This window comes from Argiope bruennichi, chromosome 3 (assembly GCF_947563725.1).
Source record: "Argiope bruennichi chromosome 3, qqArgBrue1.1, whole genome shotgun sequence".
Classification (NCBI taxonomy): Eukaryota; Metazoa; Arthropoda; class Arachnida; order Araneae; family Araneidae; genus Argiope; species Argiope bruennichi.
Genome location: NC_079153.1, coordinates 19765935 through 19790448, shown reverse-complemented (window position 1 = coordinate 19790448; position 24514 = coordinate 19765935). Strand labels below are relative to the sequence as shown.

The 24514-nt window shown below is 29.3% G+C and overlaps 1 protein-coding gene across 1 annotated transcript in view; it reads left to right on the top strand.

Moving 5' to 3' along the window:
- The window catches only part of LOC129963554 (visual pigment-like receptor peropsin), a 245801-nt gene that overhangs the window by 170294 nt on the left and 50993 nt on the right, over positions 1-24514 (top strand). The window contains exon 2 of the mRNA XM_056078012.1: positions 14873-15035. Within this exon, the coding sequence (XP_055933987.1) occupies positions 14873-15035 (163 nt within the window). The remainder of the gene's footprint in view (positions 1-14872; positions 15036-24514) is intronic.

Genomic DNA, 24514 nt, shown 5'->3' with positions numbered 1-24514 from the left:
GAGATCTGGCCACAATCCTTACAGAAAAATTAGCAGCTGTTTTCTAGAATTAAAAATGGCTGTTGCTATGGGCTTACAGTTTATCCTTTACTTTTTTCATGCTCTTAATCACTAATTTAACCTGTTTTGAAAGAGATTAATGCGGTGATTACGTATATTTTCCGGTTTTAATTACTATCAGTAATAGTTATAGTAAGTTTGATAAATCTTTTCAATCTCCAATTAATTTCATTTATCACTGATAAGTTGAATCTACAATAAAATGATTATTCAAATATTTGAAGACTTGAGATTTTACAAATTTATTATCACATATTTTTCGTATTAAGTTTATATTTTGTGAGCTTACGTGTTATTTTATGAATGAATTTCACTACATGAAATTCATTGTTTATTTAAGCCAATATTTTTTGTTATATGTATTAATATTCATTATAACTTATTCTTTATTTTTATGTTTAAAATTTAACGTATATAATAGGGATTTATTTTTATGATTAAGTACCAAGTTATAAATTACTAATGAAGATTTATTACTACATTAATGAGTTATATTTTGGCATTAATAAATGTTATTTGGTCCTTAGTAAAGTTTTAACCATTTTTTATGTATGCTTCATTAGACTATCCCTATTTCCCATAATTGCCATTTTCTATTGCAATCACCCATATTTTCTTATAAATAAATTAATATTTTACTTTCACTAACCGCTCCAATACTGAAGCAATCGTGCTATAATATATATAAAATACAAATGTTATTGAATTTATATTAATTAATTTAATGATTTCCATGCTATTTCAGCGTCCTTAGTGATAATGTTTCTCCGCTTTGATTTTATATAAGAAATGAAACAATTTGAATGAAAATAATTATAACTTGTATCATTCATATTTTCAATAAAGATGAATTCATTCAAAGTAAATGTTTTACTGCCAAGAATTCTTAATTTTTTTAATATAATGTAAAGTTAATATATTGACTCACTATCCACTGTATTAACAGATCCGTATGCTTCGATTTATTTGTTCTATCTTCCTGTAAAAAAAGCGAAATATACGTATTTTGAAGTTGTAGAGCTTTTATATTTAATCCATAAGCGATTTTAACTTCAACCCTAATTAATTTCTGCCCTAAATAATATGGATAAAAATAATTTTATTTTCAGCATTTGGCATATATATATAAAAGTTTCTATGAGTTCTTCTTTTAAAATATAGCTACAAATAATTATTGATCATGGCAGATATTGGCAGATTTCATTACAAACTGTTAAAACTCTATTTAAAATATTAAAAATTAATAATATTTAATAATTAATGAATCAATGTCGGATGAATGTGTCATCCACTACAAGTTTTAAAAAAATGTATTTGAACTTGAGTGGATGAATAAAGAGTATTTTATTAACGATTGAAAATTTGAACAAGATATATAAATATATATATGGAGAGTGTGAACTAATAGTAGGAATTGAAAAGTTGCATAGCAAAAGCAAAAGTAAAAGTGACTAAAGAATATAACTTCAATATTTGCAAGGATGCGCCAGTCTTTAATGCAATTAAATATCGAAATGGGCTGAATATTTTACTATTTTTATAAAATTATAAAGAAATTATTATGAAATGCAATAAAATTAATTTTAAAAAATTGATTAAAATTAGGAAAATAGCCATTGATAATTGAAATTAATATAATCGAAAAGCTAATTTTTTGAATTTTAAAATGACATTAAAAAGGATTTTTTGCATTGAGTTTTTTAGAAGTTCTGGAGGAAGAATGCAAATCTTCCAATCCCATTTCACCGCCTTTAGAAGGCAAGGCTTATTTTTTATAATTGTTTTATTTTTCCTCTCATACTGTACATTATCTTCTTCATTTATCCAGTTTTTCTTATACTCCGGATATCTTTCATTCTAGTTTTTATAATTTTTCTATTAAGTTGTATGCACTCGTAATTTGTCATTTGAATATTTCTTTCCAATTGATTGCTGTTTGATGCTTTTCGGTTTTTTTTTGTTTGTTTTTAAGTTTACCTACATTCATATCAAACTTAAAATGAGCCACTCAACCTCTAGAAACGAGAGTGTTTGTTAAGATCTTAAGAAAAGTCTTTTTTTAATAGCTCCCCTCTTATTTAATACAAATCTAAAATCTTGGAATTCATAAGTAGCGCAGCTCCCATTCTCTCCTTATATCCCAATTTCAAGCAGATGAAATAGAAAAATTCTTGGCATCGTAATAAAACTGCTCATTTTGCAGTAATCATCTTTATGGTAATAGGAACTTCCCATGCAGGAAGAGTGCCCCTTAAAATCAAAAGAAACCACCAATCAGTCAGTTGTTGCTGTATGTTCATTGAATAAGAGTGACACGTAATTACTCGTGCTTCGACAGAGACGAAATGTTGAATGTGGCTGAGAATCAATGTGCAGCTTAGTGTTTTTGAATGTTTATGAGAAAACTGTTAAGAAGTATAGCTCATTGTTGAAGATTGAAAGAATTTAGTTTATCACCCAGGGGGAAATTTCGTAATTGAAGATGTGAAGCTTCAAGCATGGTGGTTGGTTTTCGCCACCTTGGTGGGTACAAAAAAATGTGGGGTCTGACACTTCCATCGATGAAGGAATGTATTTCCCAAGGGAAGTGTTGTACCGTGGTCGCTGATGGCCCTTAGGATTCAACCACAGTTTCCGTCAGTGTTGGTATTGCGGTGGTCCGATCATTCAGATTTTTTCGTGTGGCTTCCGACGGGTCGGAGTAGCCTGTTTAAGGTTTATCAACTGTAAACATTTGAAAATTGAATTCTGTTTGTGTAGCGACAGTTAGAAGATGCAAGAAGCGAATAGTTATTTTTTAATAGCGCTAAGATGTCTCGAAGCTTGATTCCATTAGAGAGGTTTATATGTACAATAGAGAGAACAAGTGTAAGTCTTTTAAAATAACAGGGCATTATTATCTGTCATCGCTTAATAGTCAAAAATATTTTCTAAAATATATCTTGAACATGAAGTTACGCATAAGAGATTTACATGAAAATAAACAAAAGCAATAGTCACCCAAAGCAAATTGTTGTTAATATTGTAAAGCAATTATTATTTCTATTATTTGTCTGAAAAATGTTCATCGCAAATTTATTCTTGATGCTACGTTGTCTTTGTATTTCTTCTGGTTCTCTGACTAAGAAAGGAGTAAATTAAATACGCCCTTAATTTGGTTATATTTCATAATACATATAATGAATGAACTAATATGCAGTACTTTTTTGTGTATGAAACATTTAAATTTTAATAATTAATGTTATATTGGCAATATTAGTAATTATTTCTTTCACGTGTAAAACGCAATAAACTTCTTATCGAAATGTATTGTCCAAAACGGATTGCAGTTTGTATGATTTTTTTAAAATTCACATAGACTATTAGAATGACTATCACAAAATATTTATTATTGCTCGCTTAGCCATTTTTTTTTCGATTCTCCCTTCTTTTTACCGCTTGAGAAAGATGGAACAACAACAACAAAAAAATCAAATTTTGCAACTGTAAGTTTTAAGAATTGTACCGATATATGGGATGTTTCAAGGAGTTCTTGAAATCAAAGGTTTTTAACCTCATAGCTTTGCGATTGATTGAAGAAAATAGCATTACAATTCAAGTAAATTGCAAAAATGGAAATAACTTAAAATTTACAGATGCATTTATAAATGAGGAAACCATTTAAGTATCAAATATAAAAAAATTATACTTTACGAACGTAAAAAATATGAAGAAACAAACAAAAAACATTTTAAGTAAAAAAGAAAACATTAAAGACGGAGATATTAAGCCGGAAGGTTTTACGAAAGATTTACCAAACATAAAAACAAATATTGCTTTTTTATATCTCAGCTTACTTTTTACCTCAGAGAAGAAAATTCGAAACTTTGTATAAATAAGCCAATTATCAGAATTGACGAAAATATAAAAATATATTTATATAAATAAACCAATCTATTAAAGTACAGTTAGTTTCTTATTTCGTTGTTATGGAAGCGGGGTATTCAGAGTTTATTACTAAATAAAAAATGAAGCCAGCTGTCTGGTAGAAAAGAGTAACAGCCAATCGAAGGATTTGTTTTGCTTTTAACCCTGTCGAAATGAGAAATCGATCAAAGATATCGATTTCGAAATGAATCAAGATCTCGCTATAAAGCGGTTTCATATGCAAGAGGTTAATTCCAAATCTTTTTTTATTACTTTTCAAAATAAACAGATTACTCACAGACTTGTTTCGAATGGACTTTTCGATTCGCGAATCCTTTCATTTGAGAGTAATCCCTTTGTTGCAAGTTTAAGAAATCGTTTTGACAAGAGAATTGCAGGGTTTTTATGTAAATGAGGGGTTTTTTTTGTTCGAAGCTCTTTAAGCAAAATCTGCTGCCGCTGTTTGTTTTTTTATTAATGTTTTGCTTAAATAAGAGAGGAAATTTTTCGAAGTATTGTATTCCAGTTTCGAAAACATACTGGGTCGATTCATACAATCGATTTTTAGCATTTGAATTGTGCTAGATGCTTCCATATAACTGAACTTTGTAACTGAAATTATGGATAAAAAGTTAACTAACTCATTTTGAAAATATGATTTCAGCGTTTACTAAGCATAAAGAAAAGAAAATATTGTTTATTAAATGTATCTTTTTTATAAAGAAAATAAATGTCTACTACTAATAATAAAGGAAAATGTATGTGTGCTTATGTGTGTGTACGTTTTGTAGATCTACAGGACATACCGTTTCGTCTGGAGACCATTTATGGCACAAATATACATCAAAGGGTAGGAATATTCATCTTGAATTAAAAAAAAAATAATAATAATAAAATTTAAGCAAGTTCGGGACGTTTAAAAATGTAATAAATATAGTGTGATTTTTAATTTGAAAATATTTATATACTGTGTGAGCAAAGAATCCGTTAAAACTTTAAAAATTCATAAAACCCATAAAATTAAACAAAATAAAAAACGGTTTGCAGATTTAGCATCGATAAGTCACAGAAGTCATTTTAGGTAAAAAAAATAATTCAAAAATCAACCGATAGATGGCGTTTTATACGTAAGTGAAAGAACAGACACGCAAATAATAATAATATTATCAAATCATTTGTTATTGCAATATGTGTTCAACATGTCATTACAACAAGTGATTACTCATTGCAAGCTTGTCACAAATCCTGCAATCCAGAGTTCAGCATGTTAGGCTGTATACATGACATCTCTCAGGGGATTGAATTTTTCAATTCCGACAGATTGGGTCTGGACGGGATCGATACACCGGGGATTTTAAATTTTCCCATAGCTAAAAGTCTGATGGTGTCATATCTGGTGAGCGAGAAGACCATGGAAACTTGCAACGTCCACTAATGATTCTCTTTTCCCCGAACGCCTGTATCGGAAATTCTTTGACAGGAATAGCAGTGTGACTTATTACTCCATCTTGCATAAATGTAACAGCAGAAAGCGCGTCTTTTTCACGCAAACATGGAGCAACAGTTTCTAGAAGAAGCGTTAAATAACTCTTTACTATCACCGGTTTCCACTCATTTACCCGTTTACTTTCACCTTTTCCACTTCTGACAATGTGTTTCAAAGAAGAGGGGGTCCTATTATGAAGGAACCTGTGAAACCACATCCACACTGTGACTTTGGGGGAATGCATTGGTTTCTCAGCGTGCACTCGTGGATTTGACGTCGCCCAGATGCGACAGTTATGTGTACTATCGTCGCCAGGGACCGAAAAATGAGCTTCATCTGTCCACAAGATGTTAAAGACCCTGGAAGGATCTTGTTCAATTTTGGAGAGAGTTCACCTCGCAAATGCTTCTCTCTCTACAGTTCCGATGCCAAAAGTTCATGTCAAGACTGTTTGTATACTGATTAAGAACTTCATGAAGAATATTGGGTATCAAGGATGGTGGTAATACCAAGCATCTGCCAGCTTCTCTTGCACTGCTAATCCCTGCCGCGGTTTCGGAAGCTAATATTTCCATTTCAGCTGCAAAGCGCTCCAAACGTGTTTGCATTAAACTTGGTCTTCCGAAACCTACACGATCTTCCAACGATCCAGTTATATCAAATCACTAAATAAGCTTTTTGAGGCCTGTCACTGTTAAAGGTCCTTTTCCAGTTTTCACATTTTTCTGAAGTTGGAATTTACGCAGTGCAACAGTCGCTGATTCCTGGTTCAGGTAAAACAGCTTCACCAACAAAGCTTTATCTGTTTCACATAGCATCCTTGTTTATTTACATAGCACGCAAAGGAAAACTGATTCTGGATCAAGAGCATAAGTATGTATAATCGGCTATCTCATTTGCATATTTCCCACTAAGTCGTTCATATCAGCGCCACATATCTGCTGTTTTTTGAATTAATTTTTTTATTTCTTAACTTAAAAATTCCCTTGATATGTCGATGCTAAGTTTGTTTTTTCTTTTGCTTAAATTTACGGGTTCTATGAATTTTATAATTTTTATGGGCTTTTTGCTCACCCGGTAAAAAACTAATTTTAATGTTATTTTGGAATTTAATAGGAAAATTAATAAAATAATTAAAAAATTGCAAGTCTGTTTCGTACGAAATTTTTACTGAATTTTGAATAGTTTTTAAAAATATTTTTCTGACGGAATTTTTTTAAAAAGTTTGTAATGTTGCACTGAAATGTAAGCCATTTCTATTGTTCCATAAAATATTTGATCACATATATATATTTTTTCATTTCTGAAAGATTTTGCTTAATACCCAAGTAATTGACATGATTTATAAGAAAGTTTCATGAAGATTAGAAGATGGATAAGTACATTTTTAATAACACTGTGATGTGTTGGGATTTGACTCTATTGGGATAGTTCATGTACAGAGTAAACAGAATGGGTGCAAGATCATTAGAATAACACGACTTTAATGTATATGATCGTCTGATCTCGAAAATAATTTGTTGGTGGAACCATGAATGAAGATTCTTGCCCATGAAACGCTCTCGTCATCTGATCTGGGTTAAAAATTATAAGGTCCGTCCCAAACCAGCACTAGTATTGCTTTCAAATGGGAAGTTCACATCATTAAATAATAATTCAACAATGTGACTCGCCCGTGTTTTGCAACAACTATTTATTTGTACTGAATTATTTATTAAATTAGATGACCCCTTCCTTTATTATAAAGGGATGTTATAGAAAAAAGGGGGTCACCTAATTACATAGAAGGTCTGAATATCAGGCGTGAATCGTGGCAATGAATATGTAAAGAGAATCGGTATTATTTGATTTATCATTTTGTTAACTTCTCTTCCCATGAATACTCATCTCTTCGAACTCACAACCATACTTTAATATTAAAATATTCTTTACTTTCGGGATTCTCACCAACTTTGTATGATCAGTTCTGAAGCAATCTGCATATTTAATTTATAAACCAAAACTTTACAGGGATATTCCCTTGTTCCCATATTAACCCTGATATATTCGGGGCGGAAATTGCTTTTTAAAATTTATTTTATTTGCCTCAGAATCGGTTAGCTTTTCTTTGTTTGCACATATTTCGGTTCAAAAATAAATATTAAATATATCTATATATTTATCTAAAGCATACTATGATCGTATTGCTTGGCATGGCAAATTATAGAAAAATAGAAACTGAATATTTAATAATTAAAACATTATATTTAATTGTGTAAACCTGCGTTATGGCTATTAAAACAGTCAATTATAATTTTTTTTCATGTCATTTTGTTTTATAGAATTATAAAACAAAATATTTATACTAGAGTGAATATTATAGGTCAAAACTCAATTGTTTTAAAATTTTATCTATATATTAGAAACATAATTGATTATATTAGTCTGTCGTCTATACAAATTATGCATGTATGCTGCACATTTATTGATATGCACTATTTTTCGATTACAGAGATAAAAGCCCTAGTAAGTATACATTAATACTTGAAAGGAATGCATACTTTTTTTTTGCTTCCTATTTCATCAAGCAAGATACCAACAGGGCACTATAATCGCTTAAAACTTCATTAAATATAAATAAATAAATATCGTCTGAAAATAATGTACATTTAAAACTCTAAAAACAACGAATTTAATTTTTCATTTTTATACCATTTCATAATTCTGTAGAAATGTATAGAATGCATATCGTCTCAAAATAATGTATATTTATTCTAAAAACAAAGAATTTAATTTTCCATTTTTTATAATATTTCATCATTCTGCAGAAATATACAGAATGTATATCGTCTCAAAATAATGTATATTTATAACCCAAAAACTACAAATTTAATTTTCCATTTTCATAATGATTCTTAATTCTATAGAAATGTATAGAATACATATCGTCTCAAAATAATGTATATTTATAACTCTAAAAACAACGAATTTAATTTTTCATTTTTATACCATTTCATAATTTTGTAGAAATATACAGAATGTATATCGTCTCAAAATAATGTATATTTATAACCCAAAAACTACAAATTTAATTTTCCATTTTCATAATGATTCTTAATTCTATAGAAATGTATAGAATGCATATCGTCTCAAAATAATGTATATTTATTCTAAAAACAAAGAATTTAATTTTCCATTTTTTATAATATTTCATCATTCTGCAGAAATATAGAGAATGTATATCGTCTCAAAATAATGTATATTTATAAACCAAAAACTACAAATTTAATTTTCCATTTTCATAATGATTCTTAATTCTATAGAAATGTATAGAATGCATATCGTCTCAAAATAATGTATATTTATTCTAAAAACAAAGAATTTAATTTTCCATTTTTTATAATATTTCATCATTCTGCAGAAATATACAGAATGTATATCGTCTCAAAATAATGTATATTTATAACCCAAAAACTACAAATTTAATTTTCCATTTTCATAATGATTCTTAATTCTATAGAAATGTATAGAATGCATATCGTCTCAAAATAATGTATATTTATTCTAAAAACAAAGATTTTAATTTTCCATTTTTTTATAATATTTCATCATTCTGTAGAAACATATAGAATGTATATCGTCTCAAAATAATGTATATTTATAACCCAAAAACTACAAATTCAATTTTCCATTTTCATAATGATTCTTAATTCTATAGAAATGTATAGAATGCATATCGTCTCAAAATAATGTATATTTATAACTCTAAAAACAACGAATTTAATTTTTCATTTTTATACCATTTCATAATTTTGTAGAAATATACAGAATGTATATCGTCTCAAAATAATGTATATTTATAACCCAAAAACTACAAATTTAATTTTCCATTTTCATAATGATTCTTTATTCTATAGAAATGTATAGAATGCATATCGTCTCAAAATAATGTATATTTATAACTCTAAAAACAACGAATTTAATTTTTCATTTTTATACCATTTCATAATTTTGTAGAAATATACAGAATGTATATCGTCTCAAAATAATGTATATTTATAACCCAAAAACTACAAATTTAATTTTCCATTTTCATAATGATTCTTAATTCTGTAGAAATGTATAGAATGCATATCGTCTCAAAATAATGTATATTTATTCTAAAAACAAAGAATTTAATTTTCCATTTTTTATAATATTTCATCATTCTGCAGAAATATACAGAATGTATATCGTCTCAAAATAATGTATATTTATAACCCAAAAACTACAAATTTAATTTTCCATTTTCATAATGATTCTTAATTCTATAGAAATGTATAGAATGCATATCGTCTCAAAATAATGTATGTTTATTCTAAAAACAAAGAATTCAATTTTCCATTTTTTATAATATTTCATCATTTTGCAGAAATATACAGAATGTATATCGTCTCAAAATAATGTATATTTATAACCCAAAAACTACAAATTTAATTTTCCATTTTCATAATGATTCTTAATTCTGTAGAAATGTATAGAATGCATATCGTCTCAAAATAATGTATATTTATTCTAAAAACAAAGAATTTAATTTTCCATTTTTTATAATATTTCATCATTCTGCAGAAATATACAGAATGTATATCGTCTCAAAATAATGTATATTTATAACCCAAAAACTACAAATTTAATTTTCCATTTTCATAATGATTCTTAATTCTATAGAAATGTATAGAATGCATATCGTCTCAAAATAATGTATATTTATTCTAAAAACAAAGAATTTAATTTTCCATTTTTTATAATATTTCATCATTCTGCAGAAATATACAGAATGTATATCGTCTCAAAATAATGTATATTTATAACCCAAAAACTACAAATTTAATTTTCCATTTTCATAATGATTCTTAATTCTATAGAAATGTATAGAATGCATATCGTCTCAAAATAATGTATATTTATAACTCTAAAAACAACGAATTTAATTTTTCATTTTTATACCATTTCATAATTTTACTGAAATGCATACAATGTATATCGTTTCAAAATAATGTATATTTATAATCCAACAAACAACAAACTCAATTTTTCATTTTTATAACATTTTATAATTTTCTAGAAATGTATAGAATTTTTAGAGATACATCGTAAAAAACATTGTTCCTTTTCAAGATGCGGATGAAATACGAAGGGGCAAAGTTATTATTTTTTGTTTCTATGGAAAATAGGCTTATGAATGCATACGAAAAGCAATTCACTTATATTATTTCTTATTCCAGCCAATGTTCGCCACATTTTATTCCGCTTAAACATTATTCAAATTCTAGACACTGGTAAAGATAGGAAAAACTTTCCAAAACGCATCGTAATCTAGAGCTTCGAAGTGCATTCGACTCACGTAAGCTTGAATACTAGATTTTCATTCATTGCTTTATGGTAGATTTAAGATCTATTCCTTTTTCAAAATCATAAATTCATATTAAGGTTCCAAATGTCTTTTTATTGCTGCGCTTCTTGATTCCTGCAATCTATATTTTTATTATGGAAGATACTTCCAAGACATTTGAAACTGAATGGGTTTGCCTGAATTGTAATCCATCTTTGAGAAATTCTTGTTCCTCTTATTGATACATTCTCGTATTGGTAGTTAAAAATAGGTTTTATTTCAACATGTGTGAAAACACCTGTTTTTAACTAATTAAAATCATTAATATTTGCATGTTTAGATGTGGAAATAAATTATGTTACACTTAAATTCATCAATTCAGTAATGTTTCTAGTTTTTAATGATTATTTAAAAGCTGCTGAAAGGCTTCGTTCAACACCAATAAAATTTGCCAAAAGTATGCTTATATAGCCAATAAGATAAAACTCAAGGGCCGCGGTGGTCTGGTGGTAAGGTTTCTGCTCAAAACTTGAGGGTTTTAGGTTGTAGACCCGATTCAACTGTAGAACCGTCGTGTATGTGGGTCTAGTGCACGTTAAATCCTTCCTGACCAAACGCCCTCCCCCCGGCGGGGTCTGGAAGTTTGAAGAGGAGTGGTGCCACTCAGGTGTCCTCCTCGTCTTCTGACTGCTGTTCAAAATTATGAGATTCGTCCCAAAATAGACTTAGTGCTGCTTTAAAACGGGACGTTAATATAACTACACTCATAATAAAATTCATCATCTGTTTCGCTCTGAAGAGTTCAATAACACTTTCCATTTTGTCTATTAACAGTTGTTTTTCCTTTTAAATGGTTAATACATAATTTTTTTGAAACTTTAAGTTTATAATTCGAAGCTTACCAATTCGGGACTTGATATCAATAAATTCCAGTGTTTATGCTTTCCTCATGTTAAATCCATCGAAATACCCGTCTTACCTTCAGAGACATAATATGGATGCTTCTAGAAATATGAAGCATCTTGGCTTCTAATAGAAATATCATAAACATTTTGTTGAAAAAATCGTCAAATGTTTGATAAGTTTGTTGCTGAAACTGAAGTTATTGAGCTGTCACCCATTCAGCATCCATTAATATATCTGTCAAATTATCTTTCATATTGTGATAATAACTGTACAGGGAATCAATAATACAGGTATGTAAAATATGTGCATATGCATTTGGCAATTATTTTACTACATTATTTTTAAAATTTTACTCCCATACAATGCCTTAGTCATTAATCAGTTAAATGTATCGACCTCTTCGGGAAATGCGTATCTAAATTGTGTCGCAAAAATTTAGTCTTGTCAAACACAGAATATGTGTAATATAAAATTATGTTGTAATGAAATGACTTTTATTTTTTATTTCAAGAACCATGTTTATTTATTTACTTAAACTAACGTACATTCTTTGCATATGAACCACAAAAAATGCCGCCTCTTGAAACATGTAAAAAGGATACAAAAGGATCCTCATCCTGATACCAGGTTACTTATTGAATAGTCTAAAACAATTTATAGTTGCCTAATTGCTTCTGTGATGGCTAAGCGATACAATTAAGAAAAACAATTCATATTATATGCGGTTTTCTATAATAATTATTAATAATCTTTTATTTGTTCCTTTGATTTCGACTTGGCCTCAAAATATTTTAAACATCTTGAAATTTATGAATATGTTTGAGTTTTTACTAAAATTGTAAATGAAACTTTATTACTCCTGACGAATAAACATTTCATAATGCAAAATGTACTTTTTCCATGACTCGTATACTTGTCAAAACCGCTTAACTGGTGAATAAATATGTCAGATTTTCGACATATTGAAATTTGCTTTAAACATTTCCTAACACATTTTAACATTGCCGCAAAATATCTATTAAATTCACTTCTAGATTTTAACATGCATTCACTACTCAGTTCCATTTGGATGAAACTAGTAGTCTCTATTCACTTCAGAATAAAGAGAATTCCTTCGAAACCCGCGTCCTTCAAACCAATTTGTCACCGAACCCATCACCAAAGCCCATTCATTCGGAAACACTGGTGATAAAGATTACTTTGAATGGAATGGGATGTGTGCTTCCATCTCAATGGCCGCAATTAACAAAAACTGAAGTTTGATTTGTAACACTTCCTCCATAGAAAACACTTTGTTTTATTTCGCGTTTTTATCATGCTTTGTCGGAGAAAGTGACAGTCAAAATTCATCTGTTGATGTTGTAATTATTTATGCTTAAAGATGATGCCAACACTCACTGTCCTATTATGTGCACACATCATATGCCAATCACTGCAATATACTGCTTAATTTAGCGAACCTATGCGAAAGTTTGTTATCACCCATCAAATATGTATAAAGTTTTCACTTCAGAGTTTAGTTATATTAATGTCCCACTTTAAAGCAACTCTAGCACTATTTTGAGGTGGGTATTGTAATATTTAATCGCCGACAGATGATGAAGAGCACAATTAGGTTGACTTTCCCCTCTCCAAACTTTCGCATTATGCTAGCTGAAGACCATTTGGTCCCGACGGATTTAACAAGCACCAGACTCGCCTACCTAGAGGTTTTTAGGGGAGTCGGGTCTTGAACATAGAACAGTCAGATCCTGTAGTTTAGATATCATCATCGGGTAACCATGAGCATTTCTATTAAACTTGCATATCCAAGGTCAAATTATACAACTGAAGGGTTTGCTGCAAAAAGGATATAGAACCAATTAGAGGAATTTATAGTTACATGTACTATCATGTGGTAAAATAAAAACTTGTTCGTTTGGTGCCAGAAAGATGTAAATCTCCAGTCGTTAGCTCTTGCGTTAACTCAAGCGATGGAGCTGTTTGTCTCATTAGTTGTTGCAATATAGAGGTAGCTCCTGGTGCTACCGCCAGTTTTCTGCAAACTTGAATAATTGGAGCTACATTTTTGCAGAAAAACCTTCAAGTTTCGAGCCACTTTTGTTTGTTAATTCCAAAATATTTTTTTTTAAAAAAAAAAGAATAAAATGGCTTGTTTTAAAGCAAAAACCAATAATCGGATTTTTTTCTTTGTTGTTGTTCACAGGGCTGTGGCCTGAATGAAAATTTTTAGCATACTCTCAAATAAGGGTGTTTAAAATTATGAATCGTGGCCAAACCGAGAACGCCATACTATTATTTTCAGTTCTGCATGTGAATGTACTGTGCTTCATAGAACAGTGAAGAAAAACGAATATGAATTTTGCATGTCAAAATTATTGAGTTAACTACAGTTGTACTATGAAGATAGTATACATAATTTCATTAATTCAAGTCGTTGTATTTTTCACTTATTAAGTTTATATTATTCCAAAATACCGACTGACAGGAGGTCCTCCCTTTGGCATATTTATTTTAATACTTGTTAAAAAATTCTATAAAATGTATACTAAATCTGTGTAACAAATTATATCTATTTCTATACGTTTTCTAGATGTCATATCACTAGTAAATAACAGACAGATTTCTACTAAAGGATAAAATCTATAAATTTGGTGTAAAAACCACACAAAAAAATTTCATTCGTCTCTATCAAAGTGTTTTTGAGCTAACGCTTCATAGACAGAAAATATAATTCCAACCAGAAGGAGTGAATTTTCAAAAGCTTTTTCGCATACTCTCCACTAAAATTTTTATCCCCCCCCCGCTTAAACATATGGGCTTTGGGTAAGCCCGCAAATGACTTGCATGGCATTGGTGAAAGATAACTATGAAATAGCGTTCGTTAACATGATTGTAGCATTTTTAAGGGTTCTAGCGTAAGAGCATGTTCCAAATTGATTTAAAAATTCTACATAGAACTACAGTTGCAACCACTAGATAATATATAGAATTTCATTTATTTAAATCGTTATATTTGAATTAAATTATTTAGTTTACAGGTATGCAGAAATACAAACGAGTAGACAAATAACCGCTTCACAAATTTCGTTCAAAATTTAATAAGAATCTATATTTTATTTTACTGAAGTGTCTGGTATTGAAGTATTGTGTGTTTCTTGCAGGTCTGCTGGGTACCGTGGGCAACGGCCTGGTGTTGGCTATGTTCTTAAAATTCCGTGGTCTCATCACTCCCACGTCTCTTCTACTCATCAACTTGGCTGTTTCGGACCTCGGCCTTATCGTCCTCGGATTTCCCTTCTCGGCCTCGTCCAGCTTCGCGGGAAGGTTAGTCTCTTTCATTTATGTCCTCTATACACATTCGTCCTGACAAAGGTGAGATTATGTAAAAGCACGAATATAGTTATAACATTTTGTGGCTTTCATTTCTCATACATCAACTTTATTCATTCAGTTAAATCGGCGAGAGTAGTCATTTCAAAACATTCTTGGATATTCTCTAATGCAGGTGTTATCTCCCTCCCACCCTCGCATAAGATTGCGTATGCTCATGAATACTTTACGTGGGTTTTGCAAGCAATAGCTTTGAAATATAAGATCTTTGTCAAAAATCTAATATGGTGTACTTAATCTATCATGGGACATTTGGATATTAACCTCAGACATAAAGTTAATAAACAATTGTCCCAAAGCGAAATATGTATTTTGGACACCATTTTTTCTAAAACTTTGAAATCAAAATTGGACATAGAATTTTAATTGTAGTCACAAAATCATGTATATATATATATATATATATATGTATATTATAGGAATTTTGAACTAGGGTAATAAAAACCATGGTATTTATTACAGGAATTATATCGCCCAAATCACGTATAGTTTAATTTCATATACACTTTTTTCATTATTTCCTTCAAATGTGATAATGCATTGCATTTTGTTGACGATAATTATAGAAATTTATTGAATGCATTACTTTCAAGTATGCGTAATAAAAAGAGGAATAAAGAATATCAGAATGTGACACAGCACCCGTAAGATAACTAGATATTCGCAGACAATTTATGAATTTCAGATGACACCATTAAAATGTTCACGAGGATTCCAATCAATAGCTGAGCAAGACAAATAAAATAATTATATATGAATTCCTACTTCAATTCGAATATAAAAAATAACTTGCTGAAGGATATCTATGAACATTAAGTTATGCTTTAAAGAGTTAAATAAAATCAAGTAAAAATAATATTTCAGACGAATAAGAACATTATTAAATACGAAAAATGAATTAATTTCCTAAGGAGTTTCTAAATCTCTATTTTTCTATCCATATATATATAGACAATTAGTAATAAAATCCAAGTTAATAGGAAAAAAAGTATCAAAATTAAACCAAATAAAATAAGAATCTGTCCTGAAGACTTTCTAAAGGGTCACCCTCAGGCAAGGTTTCAAAATAAGGGATTTTTCTTGTGAGGAATCCAGACATTTTGTCCAACAGTATTGATCCCTTGTGACCCGAAAATCCCCTGAAATTAGGCCTAAGAGATACACCATTTTTACAGAAAAGAAACAAAACAGTAAATTAAAAGAATACGACCATTAATAAGTAAAAATACAATAACATAAAATAACCATATAATAACTCTCTTAACCAATTGTGAAGACAAAAAGGAAAGCACATACCAGCAGCAGGCAAAATTTTTTTTTTACAAAAGCTGCCTCATTCTTGTTTCCCGCGCCCTAAACTGTTTTTTCTAACGCCATTCAAGGTACAAATAATTGGAGGGTCTCAACGCCATCTATTGAGTTAGTTAATATGCAACGGAAAGTCTATTTTTATTTTAGGCAAAGGATTAATCCCAAATCCTCTTTTTTTATTAAAAAATTAATAATGCAGTAGTTTCTGTAAAATTCATTATTAGTTAAATTTTTTAGGAGATTATTTTTTTGCTTCAATATAGGAAATTGTGTTATTACAAACTCTTTTAATCCTGTTAAATTGTGAGAAACTTAAATTTTTGAAAATTTTAGAGTTTAGATTATTAGAATGATCATTACAAAGCTTAGTTATTTTAAAGTGAATTCATCCCTTTTATCTTAGATACTAACTAGTGTTTTATCATTAGCTATTTCGACTTTTAAATCCAGAAAGGTAGCCTCAAGTTGATTTATATATATATATATATATATATATATATATATATATATATATATATATATATATATATATATATATATATATATATATATATATATATAATAAAAAATTAATCTGAATTTGGACGTTTTCCCATGATAATTTCCGAAAAGATTATTCCATAAAAGGGAAATTTACATCGTTTTAAATTTCAAACAATTATCTTTTTAATTATATTAAATAGATGAGCAAATTTTTCCTGATTATTAGCATTTTTTAAAATATTTTTTTGTCTAATTTTTAAAAAAGCGCTTCATTGCCCTGGAATTGAAACAGTTTTCATTATTTCATCAATAATTTACCGAATGGTTTTTCTTTCATTACTGAAAGTTAAATGGAACTGTTTAACATCTGTGAATTTTACAAGATTAAATAGGAAAGTAAAATTACAATATCGCCATATTTAGAGGATAATTTAACTAGATAATTACGTCTTTAACAATGCTATAATGTCTTGGGCTGTTTTATATTAGAAAGGGTAACATAACCAATAAGCATAATATATTTAAGAGAATTAAAAGAACACGTCTTTTATGCCAGACAATTTGATATTATCATGGACATGAAATTATATACAAGCTATTTAACTCGAATTATATCACCGGAAGACCAGCTGGTTCCCAAAGCCAACTAATAGCTAATATATTTAGCGATATTCAATGCGAATGCCTTTATATCTGAGATAAAGTTCTATATAAAGTAAGGTGGTTTCAAACATCTTGTTTTAAAATGAATACCGTACTTCAAAATATATGTGTTTATGATGGAGTCATTTTATAATAGAGTGTTGAAAGAAACATTTTGAATCCAAAAGAAATAAAAGTACGTTCAAAGTAAATCAAAAACTTCTTTCGAATTTGAAAAAAAGAACACTTTTGAATATTAGAAATTGCACTAGAACTCAAGAGATTTCAAATGAACAAAAATATCTTACTTCATACCATCTTTATGAAAAAAGAAAAGAAAAAAAAACCTTTTAAGCATTACTACTCTCGTTTTTTTAAATCAAAAGGCGCCAAACGATTTCTTAAACTATCCATGGAAATGTTTACATTCGAAAGAAACTTGAATTACACAGATTCAAATTTTCGCTTTTCGCTATAGAAAATCATTCCACTCTTCAGTTTTTGTTGGATTGTAGGAAATATGAATTTTAAGTTAAGCATCAAAATTTCATGAGATTTATCTCAGGAGGAAGAAATTCAAATGCTTTGAATGCAAGGTTTGACTTTTTTAGTATTAAAACGGAAAATTTATTTCTTGAAACAATTTTTAATATTGAGAGAAGTAGGTTTCTGGGATGGAAGCTTTTTTATATTCCGTAAAATAATGCTTTTCATTTGATATTCCATGCATGAATTCCAAAAGGTTTGAATCTACATATTGATTTGAAAGTGGAAAAAACAATGAAAGGATAGAATCGGTTTATTTGTCCAGGTGTTGCCAAATACAAAATTTGAAGATGTAAACATCAGGTTGTCTGATAAATTATTTGTTAGAGAATAAAACCAAAAAAAAAATAAAAAAAATAAATAAATAAAAAATAAAAAAAAATACAGACTCACTTTATAAATATTTTTTTATTGATTTTCACAATTTAAAGTAAAATAATTAAGAAGATTTTGTAACTTTTATTATATAATATATTAAAAAGTACAGTCCCAAGAATCTTTTCTTTTCGTTTATAAATAAGAAGAACGGTATATAAGGAAAAGAGTTTCGAGTCAGATCACATCTTTTAATATTTGTCGAATTGATTAGGCAAAAATGTTAATCTTAATGATGCTTTTGAAATTGAACTTTCTTATAATTAAAGTAATATGCAAAGTACATAATGTGCAAGAAAAAAGGATACAATTGTCATACAGCATAAACTTTAATGCATTAGAAATAAAAATTTTGTTTATCTTGCAATTACAGAAAATAGTTTATTTTAGAATTCTGTGTGGGCTCTTGTCTTTATTCATATGGATAGGTTGATGATAAATGATTTTAACCCCTTGACCTTCGAATTTATTTAACTTTCTAATTAGATAAAACAACCCTTTGGGAACATTTATTATTAATTTAATTTATGTAATAGAAGAAGAGCATTTGAGGTATTGAAGTATTGAAGTATTTTTAATTGATTTTTGCATTTTAAATCATTTTACTGTAGATTTAAAATTAAAAATTCAATAATTTAATACAGGAATCAGATTTGTCATTGTGCGCGAAGAGGTTACGTTTTGATAAATTGAGTATAAAATGCGTGTGAAAACACGAAAGTCCACTTCAATCAAAAATTAATAAAAAATATTTTAAAGTGCTTTCATTTAAATTCTCATATTCCATGTTTTCCATGAAAGGAATTTTGTGATAAAATTGTTCTTTAATTTCGTCAGCCACTGAAATTCTGAAATTTTGCATATTTTTTGTTTCCCGATAGCAGTCGACTACTTAAATATTAATTTTATAGCTATATTAATTTTTAGATTTCATGTCGTATTATACAATCATGAATTATGAAATACTTTACAAATTAAAAAATACAAATAATAAAAAATTTAAACATTATTTAATTGGCACTGCAAAAGGTAGAAATTATTTTCTTATCGACAGTCAAGCAATATAACAAAAAAATTAAAATACAATGTAATCATGCGAAATAAATTCTTAAATATTGAATACAGAAGTTTCAATAAATATAAAATTCATCTTTAAATTTTAATTAGTTGAAAATTCTCTTGGAAAGATTTCCATCAACAAGGAACAGTTAAAAATTAACATTCATAAATAAAATTTCCCAATACTTGTGAAGCAAATTTGGAAATAAACATAAACGTTTCTGCAACTTTTTGACAACGATTGTGACAAAAGTGTCTATGGATGCTCCCAATGTATCTTAATAGTTTCACAATTGTGACAAACTCTCGAAGTAATGTCTTTTCGACTATATCCTATGACAAATTCGGGTAATGTTTACATTTCTTTCGATTTCAGATTAAAACTGTTTTGTTCACTTAATAAAAGGAAATTCCGCGAGAAGGAGAAGTTGCACAGATTCTGAATCAAAATAGTGTTTTTATTTGAACCTAATTTCCTTTTAGAAGATTTCCTTGCTTTCCTTCCTTGTAGATAGTTTTTTTTTATTGAACATTTATGAATCCCCCGTGCACCACAAAGTATCACACGGGGCTTACAGAAGTAAGTATATAACACATAACAAAAAGAAAAAGAAGAAAATTTAATAGTTATGAAGGATTACAGATGTCAACAATTAATTTACAGTAATTTTGAAAAGCACTTCTAGTGGAAATAAGTTGGTGAAACTCTGTAGGCCAATTTATATTCATGTGCTTGAGAGCCAATCTTAGGACCTGTCTTTCTTTGACAAACTTGGAACATAGAAGGAGCACATGTTCAACGTTTTCCTCCCCACCAATATCACAATCGCAGGACGATGACGGAAACAAATTAAATTTGTACAAGTAACTTTTAAAGTTACCATGACCAGTTAGAAATTGGGTTATTTTGTAATTAGTATAAAAATGATGGCATGACAGTCTCTTATTAATGGATGGAAAAAATTTCTTTGTTAAACTCCCTTTATTTGAAAGGAGATATTCTTGATTCCAAGACTCCATCATTTTTTCTCTCGTAATCTTCTTGTAAAAGGATTTGGGAATATTAACGCCAATGTCGATTTTGCGCTTAGTGGCAGCTTTAGCAAGCCAATCGGCCCGCTCATTTCCATAAATGCCCGTGTGTCCACGAACAAATGCAAAAACTATTGAGATATTTTTATCTTTTGGGCTTTTAATTTGCTTTTGGATTTCAACGATTATGTTGTTAGACGAAGAGATACACTTCAGAGAATCCAAGGATGATAGAGAATCGGTACAAATAAGATAGTCTGAGATTACATTATTTTGTTTAGCGATACGTTTATGGTTGATCCATAGATAGGTTGGCTAGTTATTTTACTGAAGTTTAATAACTCGAAAATTATGCGGCAAACATAAGGTATGAAAGAAACCGGATGAACCGGAAAGAAACCAATGCCACAAATGATGTATTTTTTGGATAAAAATGTTGATGCCGTCTGAAATTTCAATTTGCCAAAAAAGTAAAAAGTACATTTCATAGAGAAAAAAAAAGAACCAAAATATTCTTTGGATGAAAATTTCGAGACATTCATATGCGTCCTGAAGGGAGTAGATTTGTTTCTCTTCTTACGATATCGAACAGTGTTTGGGCTCATTGCACGGTGATTAAAAACTATCACTGGCTCTGGAAAATCCAGCATCAGTGCTTATTTTTATCCAGCGTGTATTCGTAGAGTTTCTTCTTTATGCATAGTTCTAGCAGAGCAAGTACGTTCAAGGTTAACTTGCAGAGACAGTAGTCAATTTTTAAAGTAGATTTACATGCAGCCAATTATAAGATTCTAGTAAGTTCCTACGCATGCGCAGAGAGAAGATTGTGCAGGCACCGAAAGAGAAGTGTTTGTCACGACGAGCAAGTACTGTTCGTTTCAGTATTCCGAGACTACACTTTTTGACGATTCTATTTTCGCTAAAGGGTCAGATCAGAAAGGTTGAGGGTATTTAAAGAATTATTTGTCATTTCTTGACATTGATTTCCGCTTCATTAGATACTTAATATAATTAAATGTGAATGAGAATTGTCTACCATTTTTTATCACAAAATTTTATCTAAATTTCAATAGCAAATATAAAAAAGGATTCTTTAACATAAAATTATTATTATTTTGTAAAATTTATTAAATTTTAAGAGAATAAATACACTTGTTCATCATAACTTAATGTGCAGGTCCTTACTGTAAATAAAATTGCTCTAAAGAGTTTTATGGTGAATTAATATCGTTTTTTGATAATATTACATGTTATGTGCTGCTTTTATGTTTCTTAAGTACTCGTATAATCTATTTTATTGTTAAATGTAAATGTTTTTTTTCCTTTCATCATTCCTTTCTTTTGATTAATAAACCCATTCCCATTGGTTAATAACCACGAACTCCTCGAATTTGACTAAATAAACCCACCCTGACGCATGTTCAAAAGCGCAGAAGGTTTCCGAATACAAGAATGAATAGTACTTGCTGTTGCACAACGCCTGCGCAAGCGTGATCTTACTGGATCGACTGGAACTAGCTAAATGTAAACCCTATTTAATCCCACGACCAAGAAAATGATCGCTTGATCTCTAGCAGACAAATTACATCGATCGCTAGTCACCAGTTGAATAGATACTCTGGAGACAGTGCATTACCCATTCTTATGGGTCACTACACATTAGAGACATACGTATTCTTTTTTACCTTCCATAAGAAGCAAATGAAAGTTAAATAAGAGAGTTATCCTTGGAAAACTCTTTTATCTGCCGTTGATGAATGGAAGAAAACAGCACAAGGATTAATAATGTACCCTTAGGAATCGCAGGAAAAGGACATTTTCATTCAGCTAAAGATATTAATTTACTGAATCGAACCCTGTAGACATAAAAAAGAAAACGGTTTAAAATTTATTCATTATTATAAATTTTCGATCACTTCAGATGATTACAATCCTAACTAACTCCTATAATTAAAATTCTAAGTGTATGATATATTTAAAAACTAGTTTTTACAAGCCTGAAATTATCAAAAATAAGACTTTTACTTTACATAAAAATGAAACGACTTTTCAGATTATTCAATTTTCTACTCTTTCCGTGAAATATTTCTTTACTCAAAATTCTATCTCACTCTATTAATCAATTCATAATCATATTTATTTTTATTGTAAAGAATAATGTCACAACCTGGAAAAGCTTTTTAATTTATGGTAACTAAATCAAGTTCAACTGAGCCGAAAGTGCATTGAATGCTCCCTTTTTGACGGTTTTCTGCATGATAAAATTCTAATGGACGAAATGAAATTTCCTTCTCTTATTTTTCCAGTTTGACAATTGTTTTCGAGTAAAGTTTCCTTAAAAGACAAAAAGATGTTTTTTTTTCTTTACATATTCTCTCCAGCATAGAAGTCTTTCTCTTTCAAAAAATGCTAATTTCAAATATGATTCAAGATAAATCAAGACGGTTATTTAATTCTTTTACAGACGAACGCGTTACCGTCTTTATCACAGACGCCACTCGGAGCACTTAATTGATTTTCTCCGAAACAGAAGAATAAGTTATGTCTCTATTTATACTAAAGATTTCCCGTTGTTACTTTTTTGTTTGCTTAATTATAAAAGTGGCGTTACGTTGTGAAAGAATTTCAACCAGACATTAACTAATTTACTCTTTGCGGAGTTGTTTAAAGGTATATTTTTACGACTCTTGGTAAAAGATTGCGATTCAGTCGACACTGAAAATAATTAAATCTAAATTATATCATCTTAGAGAATTCGAAGTGCAATTTATATTTTTTAAGAGATGGCGTAATTGATTTATCTACAATACAGCTAATTGTAACCATGTATAAACATTTTAGGTTTTATTTTATAGTTCTATATTGATTTAAAAATTCACAAGTTATAAGTTTATTTGAATTTGTTTATTTTCTCGTATACAAAGTATAGAGAAAGTATTGTAAACGTCAACAAGTTCGAACAAGTTTAGTTATATTTACGTCCCGTTTAAAGCAACAAAAGCTATTTTGGGACGGACCTCGTCATTTTGAACCGCGGTCAGATGACGAGGAGGCCCCAATGGATTTAACGTTAACCAGACCCGTTTACATGGCAGTTCTTCTGTGGAATCGGGTCTCGAGCATGAAAACCTTCAGCTCCGAAACTAAGACATCACCACCAGACTACCAAAATGTTACGAGGAAAGGTATTTCTCTTCCAGAAATCCCATACAGTTTGTTTCCTTTTTTCAAAATATGCTTTTATCGAGTTATTTCAACCAAAATTTTGCTCTTAAGTATAGTTTTCTGAAATTTTCCGGAAGTAAATCATTTGCTATTTATTTTTTTCTGAATTAAGAGAAATCGTTCATAGATAGATGTGACTATACGATTGATGCATAGAAATATGAAATGTTAAATCGTTCAAATGAATAATGTTAAATCGTCAAATGAATAATGTTAAATCGTCAAATGAATAATGTTAAATCGTTCAAATTGATATTTTAAGGGAAAAAACCTTGTTATGAAATTTCGTGGAATTTAAAAGTACGGTTTAAGTTAACTTAGCTTAAAATTAGATTTTAATACTTCAAAGACTCTCATAGTTTTCAAAATGAGAATTGCACAATCGAAAAGACTATCCATTAAAATTCCAATCACAGCCTATTGAAAAACTGTTAGAAATGAGATGGAAAATTTTAAAGTTTTTAAGATCTATTAATTTTCTTTGTTCTGAGTTTGCAGCCGACCGTTCTTACTTAATTTCACTATTTCCTTCATTTTTGGAAAGAATTCTTTTGCTTTCCAACATAAAGCTTTGTTATGGAATTAATATCAAATAAATTATCAATCTGACAATTATTATCCAGAACTTCCGATATTCACTTTTTCCGAAACTCCAATGAAACGCGTAGGGTATTATGTTGTTTTCTGGGTCTTTTTTCTTGTTATTAATTATTTTGTTTCCTCCTTTTACCTTAATTTTC